The sequence below is a fragment of the Barbus barbus genome (assembly GCF_936440315.1).
Source record: "Barbus barbus genome assembly, chromosome: 10".
NCBI lineage: Eukaryota > Metazoa > Chordata > Actinopteri > Cypriniformes > Cyprinidae > Barbus > Barbus barbus.
The window spans coordinates 18,009,472-18,029,169 of record NC_136738.1 but is presented as its reverse complement, the minus strand read 5'-3'; the positions used below and the strand labels follow the sequence as shown (position 1 = coordinate 18,029,169).

At 36.6% G+C, this 19,698-nt stretch overlaps 1 protein-coding gene across 1 annotated transcript in view; it reads right to left on the bottom strand.

Annotated features, from left to right (window-relative positions):
• Nucleotides 1-19,698, bottom strand: part of LOC306876546 (tomoregulin-2-like) — a 59,639-nt gene that overhangs the window by 19,954 nt on the left and 19,987 nt on the right. The window contains exons 3-4 of the mRNA XM_079427828.1: nt 16,187-16,316; nt 9,640-9,666 (exon numbers count right to left, since the gene is read on the bottom strand). Of these exons, the coding sequence (XP_079283954.1) occupies nt 9,640-9,666; nt 16,187-16,316 (157 nt within the window). The remainder of the gene's footprint in view (nt 1-9,639; nt 9,667-16,186; nt 16,317-19,698) is intronic.

Sequence of the window (19,698 nt, the reverse complement as noted above, 5' to 3'; positions counted from 1 at the left end):
AAGTGTCACTTTCTGCAAGCTAAGAAGCCGGCCTTGATGAGGGGATCTGACCAGGATCAAGGCTGAAATGAACATTCGCATTAGTGGCCACAGCAACTAGTGCTTCACCCATGGAATGACCTTCCCTAAACCACAATCTCATATTAGACTAAAAAATGCCCCAGATTCAAAAGGATTTCTTACATGCCTAGCTGTGGAAAAAGACTGCTGAATTTTGAGGCTTTGAAGAAAGATAGGCTCCCTGCAGATTTCTGCTAGATTTAACTCCTTCATAATACTGATGTGTTGAAAAAAAGAAACAGACTTGAATTAAAATCAATTGTCTTAAATGCTAGTGAATTTAGGCAGAGATTTCCTAATATTAGTCTTAAAAATAAATGTTCTTTATTTCCATTGAAGGTTCCATGAAGAAACATTAGCATTTATGGAATCTTTCCATTGAGCAATATAAAAAGGTTATTTGGATTATTAAAATGTTCATTACACTAAGAAAAACGTTTCTTTGGGGAACCCAAAATGGCTCTTATATGGAATCACTGCAGAAACCTCCTGTTGGAACCTTTATTTTTAATAGTGAATTAAACAGTGCTATTAAATTATTAGTGTTTTTAAATATTAACTTGGATTAATCATTAAACGAAGGCAAGGGAATAGACGAAAATGAGCATGCAAAAGTTAAATATTCAATATCTACATAAAATACTGCAATATACAAAAAATATATGCCAGACAATAACTATTATGGTACCAATAAATGCATAGTGCATTCCTAAATTCTATAATTAAGATATAGGAAGGATGGGGAAAAAATTATATTGATAAATTTGGAATTTGAAAAAAACATGCAGTTAATTTTGCTCCACTTTTTTATTTTCTTTTTGATGATATGAATAAAACATTTGATGTAGCTTTACATAAAATATTACACAATTTATATAAAATACTCTTTAATCCCCCCATTAAATTCTCCTTTCTTCTAACGCATCCCCTGCTGCAGTGGATTGTGACGGTCTGAGCAGCAAGATACTGGCACCTTGTCTTTCCATCTAAACTCCCAGACACCGTGGGGTGGCACAGAGAGCAGCTGAAATGCTCCAGCACTGTGGGTGCCAGTCTTTGCCATCGAGCCCCGCTAATCCCACTGGCACCACAGTGCCAATCTTTCACTCCAGCTTTACCCGCTGATCTTTAGAAAAGATCCAAATCAGTAAAGCAAAGCAAGCTGCTGGTAAACAAGAGCTAGCTGCTAAAGGCTATTCCAGGGAGGACTGCATAAAATATGACAGAACTAGTTTAATATGTTCTCTTACATAAAAATGCTATGTTTCATTCAATTTTTTTCTGATTGGCTATTTATAAAAGAGCAATATTATTTTCCCTGAAGCGGATCTTATGAACTCATTTGACGATGAATGATTTAGTAAGGACGACGTGAGATTTTCCATCTCAGTAGAACAACAACTAGTTTTTTTGTTTTTCTGTTTCAAGTTAAAGCTCATTTCTCAACTCAAAGGAATATGGATTCACTGCTTAGAGACCTAAACCAAATTTTGATATTGGCCTTTAACAACATGTGCCCACCGAGGACCTTGTAACACCCAACAGCCAATGCACAAAAGAAAAGCAAATGAAAGCAATCTAACGTCAGTGAGGACAGCCTTTACACATTAGAATTAAATTAATCGACTTAAAGGTACCTTTATTAAAATGTACATTAAAAAAAACAAACAGTTTAAAAAGACACATTTAAAAAAATTAGATATTAAAAATATACCTAAGCTAAAAAAGTAAAAATAGCCTAAAAAGATATTAATCAAAATACAGTATACATATACAGTAAAAGAAATATATAAAAGTTGTGAAAAAGAAGAGCTTTAAAATAAACTGTTTAAAAAAATATTTTTAAAAATAAATTTACCAAAAAGTACTTAAACAAATATGAGCCTTAAAAATGAACTGTTTAAAATACATCTTTGCAAAAAGCTAAAAAAGTAAGCTAAAAGAAGCTAAAAAATATACAGCCGCTAAATTGTACAAAAAAAGATCCTTAAAAATCTGTTATTTAAAAAGATATTTTATCTTGTGCATGTATATGCACAATACATGTATTTCTCTAAAATTATTTAAAAGGATTGTTATTTTCTTTAAAGCAAAAGTTTCTTTAAACTTTTTTCTTTAAAGTTTTCTTTAAAACATATCTCTTCCATCTACACTTAACCCTCTAAGACTAGCACTCTCTATTCTATTTCTATTTAATCTACTTGATTTCTTTTTTTAATTCTTTAAATAAAAGTGACCCTCTAACACTTGCACTCCCTAATCTATTTCTATTCTACTACTTGTTTTTCATTTTCTTTTAAAAATGGGCCCTCTAACACTAGCGTTCTCTATTCTATCTACTTGTTTTCTTTTTATTTATTAGAAAACAACAACTGAAATACACTTGCTACGTGTACTGCATTAGACTAACCGAGACTTGCCACAGCAATTACATGTTGCTGCTCTTTTGTTGGTTTTGATTGTTTCTATTGTCCTCATTTGTAAGTCGCTTTGGATGAAAGCATCTGCTAAATGACTAAATGCAAGTGTAAATGACATAAGCAAGGTCTAACACTTGGTTTAGTATATTGATTGATTGACGTGAGTAGGCAGTCTTGATACCATCTAAGCGCATTAGCATTACACTATAAATGTGACTGTACAGTACTCACATATTTCTCACACACAATGCAGTTTGAGTGATCTGATCACTTTAGACCCCAGTGGCACCTGTATTTAGAGCTAACCGCTTGTGATCTTGTGAAACAAGATCTAAGTTTAAAAATCACTAGTAGTCTCCTAAACCAGCTGCAAACATCTTAAGAAACAGGACAACAAATGCTAACATTTACTCAACACTCATGCTTCTAGCCAAAAATAAGCCCTACCATGTTACGGGCATCAACAAAGAAATGTGAACATATTTTCTATTCCAAAACACCTCCAGCTCCAGCACAAACTCCAGACTCAAGCTCAGCGGAGCTCCTCTTTGCTCCTTTACACTTTCTATTCAAAGACAGTCAAACAAACCAACAACCTCAGCGGATTTTGCAGATGCATCCCAGGATAAATGAGCCTTTAAGAATTGAATGGTCTATAAACAACCAAGCCCTTAGATGTTTACATTTCAAACACCGGGGTTTGTCTCCAAGGAGTTCAGGCTTAGCTAGTTCCAGTAATTTGGGAGCTGGAGACTGCTGTTATGATGGGTATTTCTGCACCGCTGAGGGTTGATGCTTTACTGATTTTAACCAGAACAGATTGCAGTAGGTTCGTTTTTAGTGGCACTCAAGAAATGAAGCTCACTATTGTCAGAAAATAGTGTCCTCATAAGATCCACGACTGGAAAGAGATTAAACTCCTCATAGATGCCGCTGCTGAAAAAACAAGTCTATTTTCCCAAGTTACTATATAAATGCCTCTAGTGTTCCCTTCTGTCTCCGTCTTATCTTTCTCTCCATACGTTACATTTTCTTTCTCATCTCCTGGACTGTAAATCTCCATATGCTATGTTGATATAATTTATTCTGTCTATTGGCAGAAGAAATTCAAACATCTCTTTGTGTGTAACTTCTGTTCGGCTCTACTGTATTCATATAAGCCAAAATGAACTCTGCTCTTTTCTTTCACTTTCTCCTGTGACCTTGAGGCCATTTTGCCACTTCCTGCCACGGCTCATCAATCACAATGTCTCCTGACCCATCTAGTGCGCTAATCTCCATATAATCCCACCATTACCGTGAACAGCTCATCTTTTTGTGTCTAGTGTGATTCCTGTTCATCCTCTCTGCCACTTCCAATTCTCCCCAGCCTGCCCGTATCATTATATTGTATTTCCCAAAATAAATTTTAATAGAAATCCCCTTCTGCCCAAAGGATGACCCACATTAAAACAGTACATTTATTTCTGAGCGACAGAAGGTTCACATAGCCCCCAGTACACCTTTGTCTCATTTGATTCTGTGCCTTCCACGTTTGCCTGAGATTTACATTTCATCTGCAAAGACCCTGACTATATTAATAACTCCGTAGGTATTTGTCAGAGCTCAGAACGAATCGCGAATGAGTAGATGCTGCCATAAAATGATTGCATTTTCCCTCTTGTTGGGGCTGGAAATAGCTTAGTCTCTGAAATGGTTTACTACAAAGACAACAAGGGCGAATCTATGTCTTGTTTGTGATAAGAACAAAAATGGAATATGAAGTCATTTACATTTTCAATGTTATTTTCAATTTTCATACATTAAGGAAGCACTAAATCCTTTTTTTATTCTGCTTTTCTCTCAGCTGTGGAGAATAAGGATACTGAAAAAAGTGGTTTGAATTTACTTGATTTAATCATGCATAGCATTCCACACAAATCAATTAGTTTACATCAACGGATTTTTCCTTCTTTGTTTAGTTCAATAATTCTTTGTCAGAAAACATAATTTGTTCATTCAACATAACGGAATAAAATTATTTTTAGTGACAATACTAGCAGTCCCAACATGACTTTATGTCTGGCCACAGCATGATCCATTTTCATTTGAGTTGCATTACTAGGTACTACCAATTGATCATTTACCAACTAGAAAGAGCATTTTATCATGTTAAATAGTAGAAGGAAGAAACATTCAGGACCCCTACTTTATTAGAAATGGTTATAAATAAAATTGTAACTGGACATTAAAGTATTTCCTAGTGAAAAAATAGTATACTTAAGTAAAATTTATTCGTATGTACTTTATATACCTAAATACATTTGTGGCACACTATAAATTGGTATACTAAATGCATTTTAGTTTTGCAAAAGCAGTGCTGAAGTTCAACTAAAGTTGTATTAAATATACTTGTTTGTGCGAAAGTGGAACTATTCCAAGTATACTTAAGTACACTTTAAATATCCACTCTTATTTAATTATTGAAATGCAGAATTCATTCAGTATAAACTTCAAATGTATTTTGGTGACATTGCAATTGCAATTCAATTACACTGTAAGAGTGTTGAACATACATTAATATTATACTAATAACAAACTGAGGTCATATCCTTTTTTTATCCTTTTTTAGTGACTTTAAAATGCATTGCAATGGCATTCCAAGTAAACTTGAAGTGTGCTAATGGCACAATTATTGTGTGCTTCTACTGCAATAAATAAACCTTTATAAATTATGGCACAGCTTAAGAAATTGCCTTTTACTAACACCCCCAGCATGAGCATACCAGTCAACTCAGTTATCCAGAGAACATCAGAGGAACATTGGACACAGACATTTGAACATTGGCTGAAGAAAACACTTCGGACTGGATTCAAACCCGGGTCGCTGCCACACACATTCACTTGCTTTACCAGATGTGTCACCAAAGCAGACATGTGCTTTAGTTGAACTTCAGCACTGCTTTTGCACAACTAAAATGCATTTAGTACAAAATTAGTTGTTCCAATTTAGCAGGCTTTAAGTATACCAATTTGTAGTCTGCCTTAAATATATTTAGTTACACTAAAGTACATACAAATAAATTGTACTTAAGTATACTATTTTTTCACTAGGGTAAACATATAGCTAAAGTTTGGATGTCAACATTTTCAATGTCTGATATCCTTTTCCTCTTTACGCTTTGTTAATCAATTTATTGTAGCTTTCATGTTTTAATAGATTGTAAGCCAAAAACATCTTTCAACAATAGAAGTAATTCATAAGTTGATATTAATTTAACAGATAAACAATGTGCCATCCTTTAATTATTGGTTCAAAATAGGTTTCAGTCTTAGAAGTAGTATATAAACGTAATAATCCAAGATAAAACACCACCCTCGCATTGAAGCTAGGTTATGGACAGGTTTTCCCAGTCCGAGAGCTTTTCAAAAGGGCTTTTTTATCAGATGAACTTATGAATTATATCCGTTGCGATGGTTTAAAAGCCTTTTCCAGCCGCAGTGACACATACTGATAAACAGTGCATCTGACTCAGTAAGGACTGCAGTACAGAAACAGTGCACATGTTCACACTCAGCTTGAATGTTAAGCACACAAACTATGAGCACAGCCAGACACTTTTCCTTAGTCTTCACCTCCCATTCCAGATGGCACTTCGCCCGTCTTTATCACAGCAGCTGAAACGGGGAGATTAGATTATTCTCTTTCTTATTCCCCTAAACTTGTTACCATGGTGATATCACGGTGACTGAGGAAGGTGCTCAACGGCTACACGGCTGTGCAGCTGACTGTCGTCACCTCAGGAACGTGAGGTCATTAATTTCCCTCCGGTAAAAGCTGCGGAGTATTTTAGAACAGTTTAAGGCACGACTTAACAACCATTTTTATGTGAAAGATCAAACGCGGTCGACCGCAGCTGTAAAGACCAAATAAACACACAACAAAAACCCAAAGCACACAAGCCAACTCCCTTAAAGACTGCTTCCTGTGTCTGTGTTGTCTGTATTGATTATAGAAAATCTACCAAAATTAAATACATAATGGATCCTTGATGCAGAGCCCTGGATACACAGTAAATGGATTACATTTGGAAGTAATTAGAAATAATGAAGTGCTGCTGGAGCCGTACTGCTGCAGTTTTGACAGCTGAAGTGATACAGCGATTAATCATTGAATAAAATTGGGTGTTTCTTGCTTCACAGCGATGGAACGAAGATATTTACTTCTTGAATTAAAAGCAAAGAGCAATAAATAAATAAATAAATAAATACAATAAAATGTAATAAAAATAGAAATAAAACGGTAGCTTCATCATCATCTACTCACCCTCATGCCATATATTTTCCCCATGGATCCCAAAAGGAGAAAACTAGTGCTAAGTAAATTAACTTAATTAGACCTAATGAGACAATTCTCAGGTGGTCTCTCTAGTACTTTTCCAAGACTGTCTTTAAACATTAGGACTGCAATTAAACAAAATTAAACAATAACAACAAAAACACCATTTAATGTTTTAAACAAGGGGTCAATGTTGCGCTGTTAGCATGACCACATTAGTCCCTGCTACCTACTATAACAACACCAGCTGACTCCAAACAGCATCTTTTTCCATACGTCATGGTGGTGCCATATTTAATTTTTGACAGAAATGAAAACAAGGCTGTGAGGCATACAGATACAGTGCGTTCAATGGATTGTAATGTTGTTTAACGACATACCGACTGTTCAGTAAAGAAAACCCAATAAAACAGTTCTAAAAGTTGTGAAAATTACTGGGGCATGAGCTCCAGTGAAACACCGCTGTGCATGCCCCAGTAAAATTTTACTGATAAATCCCTTGTCAATGGGATTGACTTATGATAAAGTCATGTGTGGTTTATCAAACTGCAATAATAGCAGAATATTTTGTAAAAAGGAACAAAAAGGAAAACATATACCAACAATCCATTGTAGGAAACAAAACTTGCAAATGTCTTCTATTGTTTGTCAATGACGAAGCAGCTCTTTACTGCACGTGCAGGTTGGGAAAGAATCTGTGCTGCAGGTAAACATGATTCATATTCATATCAATGTTTCAGTTACATTGCTGTCTATGGAGGGTCAGAAAGCTCTCGGATTTTATCAAACATATCTTAATTTGTGTTCCGAAGATGAACGAAGGTCTTATAGGTTTGGAACAACATGAGGGTGAGTAATTTATGACAGAATTTTCATTTTTGGGTGAACTATCCCTTTAAGGTCTATTAATGACCATTCTGTGTATCAATGATACACAATGTTTTGAATGCAAATATTTTTTAAATATACTATAATGCATATTTTAGTAGTGCTTGATGTCTGTTTGAAGGTACATCCATGTAGGACTAATTGAAAATCCAATGTTATGCACTGTTGATGGGAATCATTATGAATAAATAACTTGGTAACTAAACTTAAACTTACAGTAATATTAACTGTTATGAAATATCTGATAATCAGAAAAAGCCATATCTCTTAGCATCAACCATAATAATCACCGGTTGCTCAATATTGTATTAGTCTAAAGCGTAAACTGTGTTATTCTGCATGTAGCCTCTCATACAGATGATGTTACATGGCGCTCAGGGCGGCTACTCTCTGTGCTTTGCCGTAAGTGTCCAGCAGCCTGCCTGCCCAGTAGGCAACCCATATGATTTATCTGCAGCCATTGAAATACATTTGATTTTTATCACACCGTTAGTGCTGTGCTTACCTAAATGCCCTTCTTTCTCACTCTCTTTCTGTTCCATCCATAAACCGCAATCATTTCTCCCTTCCTTCACCCAGCCTTTATCACCCTCATCTTTCTCTTCCTCCTCTTCACTTATCTTTCTCTTTATCTGCCTTCCATTTCTCTTTCCCTCTCATTTCCTTTCTCCACTCATTTTATCGATGCGCACGTTCTCCGGTCTCTTATCACTCTTCTTTTGTCTCTCTATACATATTTTCTTCTCTCCCCTCATCATCTTGTCTTCTCCACTCTCTCTAACTCTATTGTGCTGGTCTGCAGAGAGCCATTTGCTTTCATCTACTAACACAAAACCATTTTCCTAACAAAATATCTACATATTCTTAATTGGCATACTTGTTAAATGAGAAGTTCATGATCAATTAAGTCCTTCATAAGCACTATTCGGACAGGAGGGCAGCTGTAAACACCAGTTTATATTTTGTAAGAAAATCTTAAGTGCAACATTATAAAGACAACTATTTTTCATTTAAAAAAATGAAATCCTTGTTCTTATCATTGTTTGTGATTTTAAGGTACACTTATTAACACATGAAATCTGTGTTTATCTGACTTACATTTAAAAAACAAAAGTTCGGTATCAGTAGAGTTTTTTAAAGAAACTTATACATTATTAAATTGTAATAATATTTTACAATATTACAATATTAATATTATCTTTAAGTCAAACCAAAAGGCAGCATGACAAGAAATGTAACTTTAGTTGCTGTGTTTACTGGAAGTAAAAAAAAAAAGAAGTTGTGAAAAAATAATATAGCCCAATTGCAGACATTCTTATCCGGGTGGGATTCAATTTCTCCGTAAACTCCGGAGGATTAAAATCACAAAGTACTGTGAAATATAAATTTCCCAAACCTCCTCAGGGAAAAATAGTCCCGTCCAAATGACACATATACCAACAAAGCTGCTGCTATTTGCAAAAAAACACATACCACATCTAGTAAACAGGAAATGGCTAGCAAAACAAGACCACAATAAGCAGCAGCATGCAGGGGGATGTTACAGTATACTCAATTAGCGGATGTGGCCTGTTTGGTTTAGAGAGAAGAATAAAAGGGTTGACTGGAAGAGTGACAGATTAAAATCAAAAAAGAGTGACACATTTTAAGCGATGCAAATATATGGCTCGAGCCGCAGACTGTTCTACTATCAGTCAGACATTGCACTTTGAGGGGAAGAGTGTAATAATTCTGTTTCTCTGAACAATACGTGAGTGGGTGTAATTGAATCTCAGTTTCAGTGGGCGGCTTGTGGAGGAGAGCAGATGACTGCTGACAGGCTGAGAGGAAGTAAGTGTGTGTTTATGAGCATCATCTGTGGGAAAGTGTAAACAAGTGCAAAGTGATTTAATGAGCAGTATGCACACAAATTCAGGTGTCAAAATTGGAATATTTTGAGCTGGTCTGCCTTACCTTCATCTCCCGATCCTGAACCAGCATCTGTAAAACAGAAAAAGCAGAACATTACATCCATGTCTTCGAAGTCTTCATTTCTGTCATTTTAATCAATCCAATAAGGGTCAAACAATTCACACAGGTTTTACCACATCTAAAGTTCATGTCCATGCCATTTATTTGTCAACTTCCCAGACCAATAATAAATAATTAAATAACTGAATGAAATATATTTTTAAGAATGTACATGTGATGAACTAGCCATCCATCCAACGTGTTTTCTTGTCTACGTCTAGAGATGCTAGAATGGGCTCCAGCAACCTTATGACCCTATAGGACAAGCGATTTGGAAAATGGATAGATGGATGGGTGGATGGATAAACCATGTACATTATTGCTCATCTGGGTCTCTGGAGTCTGGGCACGCTATCCCAGTATGCAGTACAAATATATGGTCTTATGTTCTTGAACTGTGGGAGGATCAAAGGTGAATATGTGACCCATTTGGCTCATGTAGGCAGAAGTGGGCAGCAAGAGGGACATATTATAAATGCACACATACTCTGATTCATCGCAGTCTGATTTAGAATCGGTGTTTCAACTTAAACCATAGAAACTATAACCCTTCTGCATACACTTTGCGCATAACAACAGAAAAGTCCAGGGCTTCATGGTTTTACTGCCACAATATTTGTTTAAACATGACTCTAAAATCAAGTCTAGTCAAGTATCATAATGTAAATGATGCACTCTGACTGGATATGAAGGTATAAAAGGATTCAAGTGAAAATGAGGAAAGGATAGCAAGATAAAACCATGCATATGTATCTTTAAACAAACACACACACTAATTTAGATGTGTAGGTATATGTGTTAGATACAAAGCAAGAATTACAAATGATCTCGAAGCATCCTTATAAATGATCTATTTTTTTCTTCAGATTAAAAACAATCTGACTTTAAGATTTCTAAATTCATCTGTACAGTTTACATCAATTTTCATTTCAAGAAGCTAAAAACACCATGTGTCCAGACCAGGGGTAAAAAAGGTTGGTTTGTTTCACTGTGAAACCACATGCATACACACACAGAAGTTCAGACTGGTTTATTTGCTGTCAGTTTTTCTAATTGCTGACAGTTACATTCTTAATTCAGAGACATGTCGCACACAATCTGTCTTTGACCATCTGAGCGATGCTCTCTGGCCATCTGGACATGAAAAGCTCAGCTATGGCTTTAATGCAAAGTATATGTCTAAACCTGTCAAATTACTTTCACCTGTTTATTTGATATGCTTTCACTTGCGTTCGCCTGCATATGTCTATAAAATTAGTATAAAATTAACTCTTTAAAGCCTGACATATAAATAACAGCCAGACAACAAAATGTGTTCATTTATTATTATGAGTAATAATCTGGTAGAAAGAACATTATTGAAACTGAATTGATTGTCACTCTAAAAATTTAATGCATATAAAAAAACCTCATATATCAATTATCACCCTAAATACATCCCAGTACAATAATATTTAAATTTTAATTAACTTAAATGTCATTATTTAATGATAATGCTTATTTGTGCTCTGTGTCATCAAATTACACAACCTGCTGTGAAGTGACATACTGCCAAGTATGGTGACCCATACTCGGAATTCGTGCTCTGCATTTAACCCATCCAACGTGCACACACACAGCAGTGAACACACACACAGCAGTGAACACACACACAGCAGTGAACACACACCCGGAGCAGTGGGCAGCCATTTATGCTGCAGCGCCCGGGGAGCAGTTGGGGTTTCGGTGCCTTGCTCAAGGGCACCTCAGTCATGGTATTGAGGGTGGAGAGAATGCTGGACATTCACTCCCCCCACCTACAATCCCTGCCGGCCCGAGACTCGAACCCGCAACCTTTGGATTACGAGTCCAACTCTCTTGATCTTGCCATTGCTTTAATCAAAATTCTACAATTTCTCAGCAAACAGGTATCTGTGCAGTGTGCCACAGAGGCTGACATTTTGGAAATGATATGTAAAAAATAAAGTACAAAAGTTTTTTTTCAGGTATTGATGATGTTAATACATTTTAAATATGATATATACAACTTTATAGAGTTAAACAGATAAATAGTCTACATTCAACAACTATCCATCCTTGTATTCACTTGCGATCCATCCTTGTATTCAATTCATCATTCCTTATAAAAATTGAAGACCTTAAAAAGCAAAAGCTAAACAGAACCAATGAACCTGTCCTGAAGCACTGGGGCAAAAAAGTGGAAAACCTTCCACTGCCTCAAAAATTCATGAAGTTCCCTAGTACATCAAAAAGACTATTTCATAGTGCGACTGGAAGAGTAAAGCGAGACGAACAGTCTGTTTCTCGGCACACTTCTTCCTGTGAGACTGGACTCTGCTGAGTTTGCTGGCATGAAACAATGGCAGGAGTCTTATTAAGTGTAAGAGACCTTTGTTCCTCATTCAGAGGTATCAGCGGGTTACGCATCTCCTCTGCCTTTGTCATTTATCAGGAAGAATGTGTTATGAGGTGACTTTGCACTTTTTTTATCTGGGCTCCCACGATGCAATGGGTTGAGTGAACTTGAGCTGGAGGCTCAGAGGCAGATGGTCTCTGTCAGCAGAGAAAAACGCAGCTGTGATTTAACATACCACGGCTGCTACAACACACAATTAACTCTTTCCAGAACAGCGTGCATGACCGACATGTGTGCGTCAGGTAACATATCAGTACTTAATGATAAAACAGGCCTGTTGAGCTGTTTATGTGAGAGTTGTGTGAATGTAATAGTCATTTCTTGAAATATGATGCATGCTTCCTGCGTGGAGAAAGCTGCTTTAGCACTACATGCAGTGCGATTACGGAGAAAGGCTATCTTAACCTCGATTTCCAATGTCAAAAATGACCTGCCTTCTCCTCTCTACAGTTACGCACCACTAAGCTAATGGCTAGCTGCCCTGCGCCGCACTGAAAACTCAATATAAGCGCATGGCCCGTCTCCTTAATCAGTGCATTATTCACACTGATCTCACAGCAGCACAGCGGTGAACTTGTCACCGTTTGCGAGATAAATAGCCCACTTATCAATGCCAGAAAAAAAGAGAGAAGCATATACTCACCTCTGCTATTCTTCTTAATATTTGGCACATAAGACCTTTCTGAAAGTTTCAACGAAGCACAGCAAGAAACTAAGCTACAGTCAGATTTCGGTAGCCAGGTGTGATGGAGCAGATGTTTGACGCAGTAAAGGATGGTGAAATTACTTAGTGGGACAAGGGAATAACATGATTTCACCAAACAGTATTGGAAGTGACTGTTGGTGAATGAGATTACAGCTGAATTTAGTAACGCATGGACTTTAAACAGCACCATAACTTTTAATACTGACTATAGACTAGAAGTGAAGGATTGTTATTGACAAGCACAAAGCCATTTAGCAATATTTAACATGCAGAATGGGATTCAGCACCATGGAGAGCAACAACCACAGGCAAACTTTGAGCAAACAAAACTAAAACTTTGAGCAAACAAAAACAAAACAAAACACAAAACAAAAACTGTCCAACAGAATGTTACAAAAATATTTTTAAACATATTGCTGAAAATTCAAGCAATAAATAGCATTTTAAAATATATTAAAATAGAATTCAGTTATAGTAAATTGAAATAATATTTCACAATATTAGTTATTTTTACTGTTTGATCATACAAATGCAGCCTTGGTAAGCATAAGAGACTTCTTTCAAAAACATTAAAAATCTTTCTGACCTCAAACTTTTGAATGTTTGTTGCATACACCTGCACATTATATTGCAATGGATAAGAAATTGCAGGCTGACTTGTAAACATCAATCTTCAGAGTGTAAACTCTGTCACATATGTCTACATGGCAAATCTGTTTCTTAAAGGTACATGAGAATTTAATTCTAAAAGCAAGATGTAGGCTGATAAATATCTATGAAAAAGAGCCAGACAAAGGGTGGGAAATCTATGAAAACCTAAAATATGACAAACTATAAAAATTTAATATGATGTGATATGACGCCTTTAATACTTCTCCGGTTATTACAATCAATGTTCTATTTCCTGGTGCATGAAGGTGCTCACTTTCAGTTATGATACTGATGTATGAATAAAGACAGAGGAGCTGGGCTGCAACCAGCCTTGGAGAAATAAAGAAAATAGCAGAGTGTGATACACTTCACTTATCTCTGTAGGTCATCTGTCAGCTGCTGGATCATTTGCCAGGGAATTAGTGGAGAGGAAATCAGTGTCAAAGAGTTAGATGAGCTGGTACAAGCATCAGAACTGTGAGGCAGTCCATTTCTCTGTCTCTTTTCTCAACGTCCTCAGGGCTGAAAGTGTGAAAATCTCATTGGGCTGTGGATATATTCTTTTGGTCTTACTTAAAGCTCTTTTAGACAGAGCTTTAAGCATTCAGTAGGGTTTCAGGTAAATTACATTTTTTGTTCAACCACATAATTTAATCCTTGACATAATCATGTGGGTAAAATGAACTATTAAATCTGAATTGAACATAGTCAACATCAAATTGGTAAGGAATTTAATACATCTGTTGAGAATGTCTGTTGGGCTTCAAGTTTGAATTATGGGTTCTGCTACAATTTCTACCTTCTCTAATATAATATAGTGAAAAACCCTATTGACATTTCTTTATAATTTTGTAGTTTTTCATCCATACTTTAAAGTCAAGATTAGTGAGGCTGTTGTAACAAAGATGGAAGCATAATTAATTTATTTAAAAACTGTATTTCCATCTCTATTGCAACAGTTTTGAAAGTGTCTAAAATGACTGTACCCATATACAAGTCATTGGTGTTTGGTGATGAGTTTTTGGCTCAAGGTCTGCATCTAAAGTCACACCAGAGGTGTTCAGCTAGGATCAGGACTTGGCTTTCTGCAGACCAGTCAAGTTCTTCCACACTGACTGAATCAATCATGTCTTTTTGAACCGTGCCTTATACACAGAGGCACTGTCATGTTAGAATAGAAAAGGGTGCTGTCCAAACTGTTGCTATAAAAATAGAAGCACACAATTCCCTAGAATATAATTTTATGCTTAAACATTAAGATTTGTTCTCATGGGAATTGCTAAAGTAGTCAAACCTGTTCATTAGAAGGGGCTGACCCAATACTTTTGGCAATATAGTGTATATATATATATATATATATATATATATATATATATGATTTTTATTATTTATTTATTTATTTTTGCAAGTCTGCTGTCACAATATTGTAATGTCTTTTAATCTTCAATTGAAGACTTTTCTCTGCAATTACACACACATATATATATGTGTGTGATATACCCCTCATATATATATATGTGGTTAATTTGATTACCTAATCATGAAGGAAACAAATGAAATGAAATGTTTATAAAGTACCAGGCTATTACATGCATGTATGGAGAACAAGTTGCTGGATTTGTGAGGTTTATGGCATCAAACCATGAAAGATATTCAAAACGGTGTTTTTTTTTTTTGCAGCACTTAGAATGTAAACAAGACATCCTTGACCACAACTATAATTTTAGCTTTTGTTTTCAGAGTTATATCCATGAGGTACTTAAACCAGACTGGTCTGATGTACATTCAATGCATGAATGCAAAAAAAGAAATAAAAGCAAAAGATGACAGGAAAGCATTCAGACAGACAGAGCCAAACAGAGAGATGATGAGAGATGATTCAGTGGCGCCATTCAAGCTTCACGGAGACAAAGACAAACACACTTCTTGTTTTCTGCAGATTGTTTCAGTAAATTAGCTTTTACCTGCCAGAACACCTACAGACAAGTACATGCTCGTACACATTCAGGCATAGATGAGAACCAACACCCTGCTGGGACTGAATTATGACTTTACCTGCATACACACACGGCGTGAGGAGAACATTTCATTCTCTGGATGCTCTATAAGCACAAATACCCGCCTCCCACACTCTCTCTCTCTCTCTCTCTCTCTCTCTCTCCCTAGGGATCATTTTTAGAGGTTTCAGTGTGTTTAAGTACTGTTTAATGGAGTCTGACTCAGCAACTCCCAGAGCACCAAACATCTGCTTTAGCCTCTGCAATACACCATCTTACTGACCACAGAACACACTTTCACTCATATCATTTGGTCTTCGATTTGCCATAAACATGCAATGCTTACTCCTTTAATATAAGAGGAAAAAGGGGGATGTTTTTCTGAAATCATATACAACAACAATCCAGTCTTGTGAAACAGCCTTTGAGCCTTTAAAAGCTCTGAATGCAGGTTTTAAAACACAGCAAAAGCTTTACACACAGCAGTAATGTACGGTTCTAGCCTGTAAAAGGTATTATGGGTATTGTCTGGCTACAGTACAGTATAACATGTTTAACACAACACAGATATGAGTCCCTGTCTGATTCAGACCTGAGGGTTGAGTAAATTGTAGTTCTGCTCAATCTGATAACCTCATACTCACATTTTATGGGCAAATGATTAGGCTGTGGATTAACCTTCAAGAGACACCAAACACACGACCGTACACATGAACGTACCGGCTGGGCAGGATCCTTCAGAGACCACCAGGATCTCGGTCTGCTGTTTGCAGGCGTCTCTCCGCAGAAAACACTCGTTTTCATAGTTTTCGTTGTTGGAGCCGCACACAGGAACATAATCATTGTTGCACTGGAAAAAAGAGGGATTTTAGGCATTAGAAAATTTGAGAAAAATGAGATGTGGAAAACATGGGACCTATATTAGCATTATAGTACTGCAACGTTCTGATTGTGTTATTTGCAGAATTGAAATATAAGGGGGATAAATAATTGTAAATACATAGAAATAAACTGTATATTAATATTGCTACAGTAGTTTTCAGGAAAAAATTTAATATTTTTTTCAAAGCATTGCATGAGATGGGAACAAAGGGGACATTCTTTAAGAACATGTTGTAATGTATTATGCAAGAATAAGAATTAAGCATGAAACTGACCTATATATCTCTCACAGCCTAATTGTGATGTTTTAGCAGCATTTTATTTTGGGAGTTTTAGATGAGCTCACAGCAGAGAATAAGAATCGCATGATCTGAATGTGAATAAAGCTACTGTGAGCTCCGAGGGCCGAAATACAGCCTGCCAACTACACTGGCCACGTTCCCAAACCAGCCGGAAAAATGATTTACAGTATAAGAAAATGCCAGGAAGGAATACATCCCAAAATATTGTGAAATATTTGCAAATTTCAGGTTGGTTTCAGGTTGTTTGGTTATAACTGGTTATACTTTTAAAAATTAAATTTATGTTTGAAGATTTAATCATAATCTCTGCACAAAGTTTAGTAAAAATGTAAATATAAAAAGATAAATTGACATATAAATTTATCTAAGAGAAAAAAAATCTGACAAAGAAATACATATAATTTAATAGTGGCCATAACAAAATTTGTTATATCTAGATTTAATTTATTGAATCTGTTTCACACATAATTTCAATATTAGTGCATCCCCAGATTTATGAAAAGCAAAACTATTCAAAGAGAAAGACAAAGATCTACTTCAGTGCTTCTCCAATATTCCAGTCAATCTCTTGAAAACCCACTAAAGTTCGAGTTCATGAGAAGCAGGTATTTTAAACTCACTAGGTGGCCTGATGGAAAATGAAGCTGTTCCAAACCTCACGCAGGTATTTTGGAAGTCTGACTCAGCGCACACACACATGCACCTGAACACACAGAGACACACAGTGTCTGTTCCAGCAGGCCCCCGGGGAGGCCGGTACAGTGCAGGGCAGCAGTGGTCTGTCAGCTCACATGTTGGCTGAGGGTTTGTGTGGCTGGTGGCCAGCTGGTTGGCAGGGGTCACAGGAATAACTGTGCCCATCGATTCTGGAGCAGGATTTGTACTTGCTGTTTTATCGGCTGAGAAGCAATATTATGCAGGATGAGAGAGCTCTGAGCGAGATCCAGAGAGAGGGGGGTGAAATATGAGGAAAAAAAGAGAAAAACTAGGTCTACAGGAGATGATTATACAGGAAGGAAAGAATACAGCAAAAATGAAAAAGATAAATAGAACTTAACATAAATTTAGGGGGATGTATATAAAAATAAAACTATAAAAATTAACTATTAATCATATCCTCTGGTAAGAAAATATAGCATTCCAAAACTGTCAAAAGAGAAAATCCAGTTTGCAGTCAGTACAACTCCAAGATGAAGCAGGCATTCAAAAGCAAGACTGAGGGTGTAATATTCCCAAAGTATTCCAACAGACTTTGGGTAACTTAATATCGAGTAACAATGTGTCTGCATTCGGCATGGCCATTGCTGCATTGCGTTGTAATAGCTTGAGGGGCTACAGAATGTGTTTTTGCATTTAAAAACGAGAGAGGCATGGTAGTGGAATGAAAACAACGTAAAGTGTGTATAGGTGTATTTTTTTTACAAATATTAAACGGGAAACTTCTTTAAACTTGAGTGTTGCATTTTCAGAATGCTATGAAATACACGAGATGCTGCATAAGTCATGAAATATGAATGCAACTATCAATGAATGCATTGTGTATAGTGCATGTTTACATAGAAAAATAATGGAAAAGCTGCAAAGTGGATTACAAAAGGCTGTCTACACTGGATGTTCCGTCAAACACCTTCGAGCTGTCAAAAGGAAAAAGGGAAGTCGGGGGAAGTCGTGGCCTAAAGGTTAGAGAGTCGGACTCGTAATCGAAAGGTTGCGGGTTCGAGTCCCCGGCCGGCAGGGATTGTAGGTGGGGGGGAGTGAATGTACAGCGCTCTCTCCACCCTCAATACCACGACTGAGGTGCCCTTGAGCAAGGAACCCCCAATTGCTCCCCGGGCACCACAGCATGGCTGCCCACTGCTCCGGGTGTGTGTTCACGGTGTGTGTTCACTTGGATGGGTTAAACGCAGAGCACCAATTTCGAATATGGGTCACCATACTTGACAATACGTCATGATGCAATATTGCCTCTATATTTTTATTGGTTGAGCAAAAATAGACAAACAGCCAAAGCAAAAACAACCAATGTATCACTGAGAAATACACAGTATTTAGTTTTAATCAGTTAAGGAAATAATTCAGTGAAACTCATTTGTTTTGTTGCTGAAGAAATTGGCATTTTGAATAAATCAATGTAATGAATGATCAATAACTCATTTAAAGACCTGTCACAACCTACTGGCTTGCTGTTGTAACCTGCAGAAAGAGAAATATACCCAATACACAGACTGGCAGCCTGTCTAGAGGAAGACAAGTGGAGTGATACAAACAGTGCTGTTGAATTCAAGGAAATTTAAGCACTGCAATTAATTATTATATAACGTTAACCGAAGTGTTGTAGGTTTGAACATTGGTCCAATCTGTGATCTAATGCCCTTGAGCAGTGAGTTTGTATTTTTTCCCTCCCAAAAAATCCCTCATTCAACCAAGGTCGAATGCGATTTGAGTTCTCTTTGATAAAAATATTCCACTATTAGCGCACCTGAGATGGAGAGTGAAAGAAAAGACTGAGTGACAGTAAAACGCAACCGAGACACCAGAATAGAAAAACAGAGAGAAATCTCAGAAGAGCAAAGCATTGAGATGATCTCAAAATAAACATAGAAAGAATGAGAAGAGGAGGAGAGAGCAAAATGGATATTACCAGCTTTTAAACCTTTTCATTTTTTTGACATTTCTACAGCTTGAAGTGTTCAATCAATCTTTTTGGCCTGGCATGATGCAATAGTGAGAAAGACTGCCCAGCCCCAGGCAGCCCCCAGCATGCCCCGAGAAATGCCTGTTTTGCCGAGCCCCTGCAGTTTGGTCCTTTTAACTTTACCCCTTGAGGGGAAGGAGTGCATTAGCACTTCATCTTTGCAGAAAAATAACTGGTGATTATGATAGAAAAGTTAATTTAAATAAATTCAGGGCAAATAATGACTCTCTGACACACTAACCGTTAAAAGAGCAGACAGACACTTCAGCTAAAAAAAAAAGCTTTTCACTTGCAGGTCAGAGGAGTAGGATTGAAGTAGTATTACGTTACATGAAAGAACCTTGAAAAAGCTG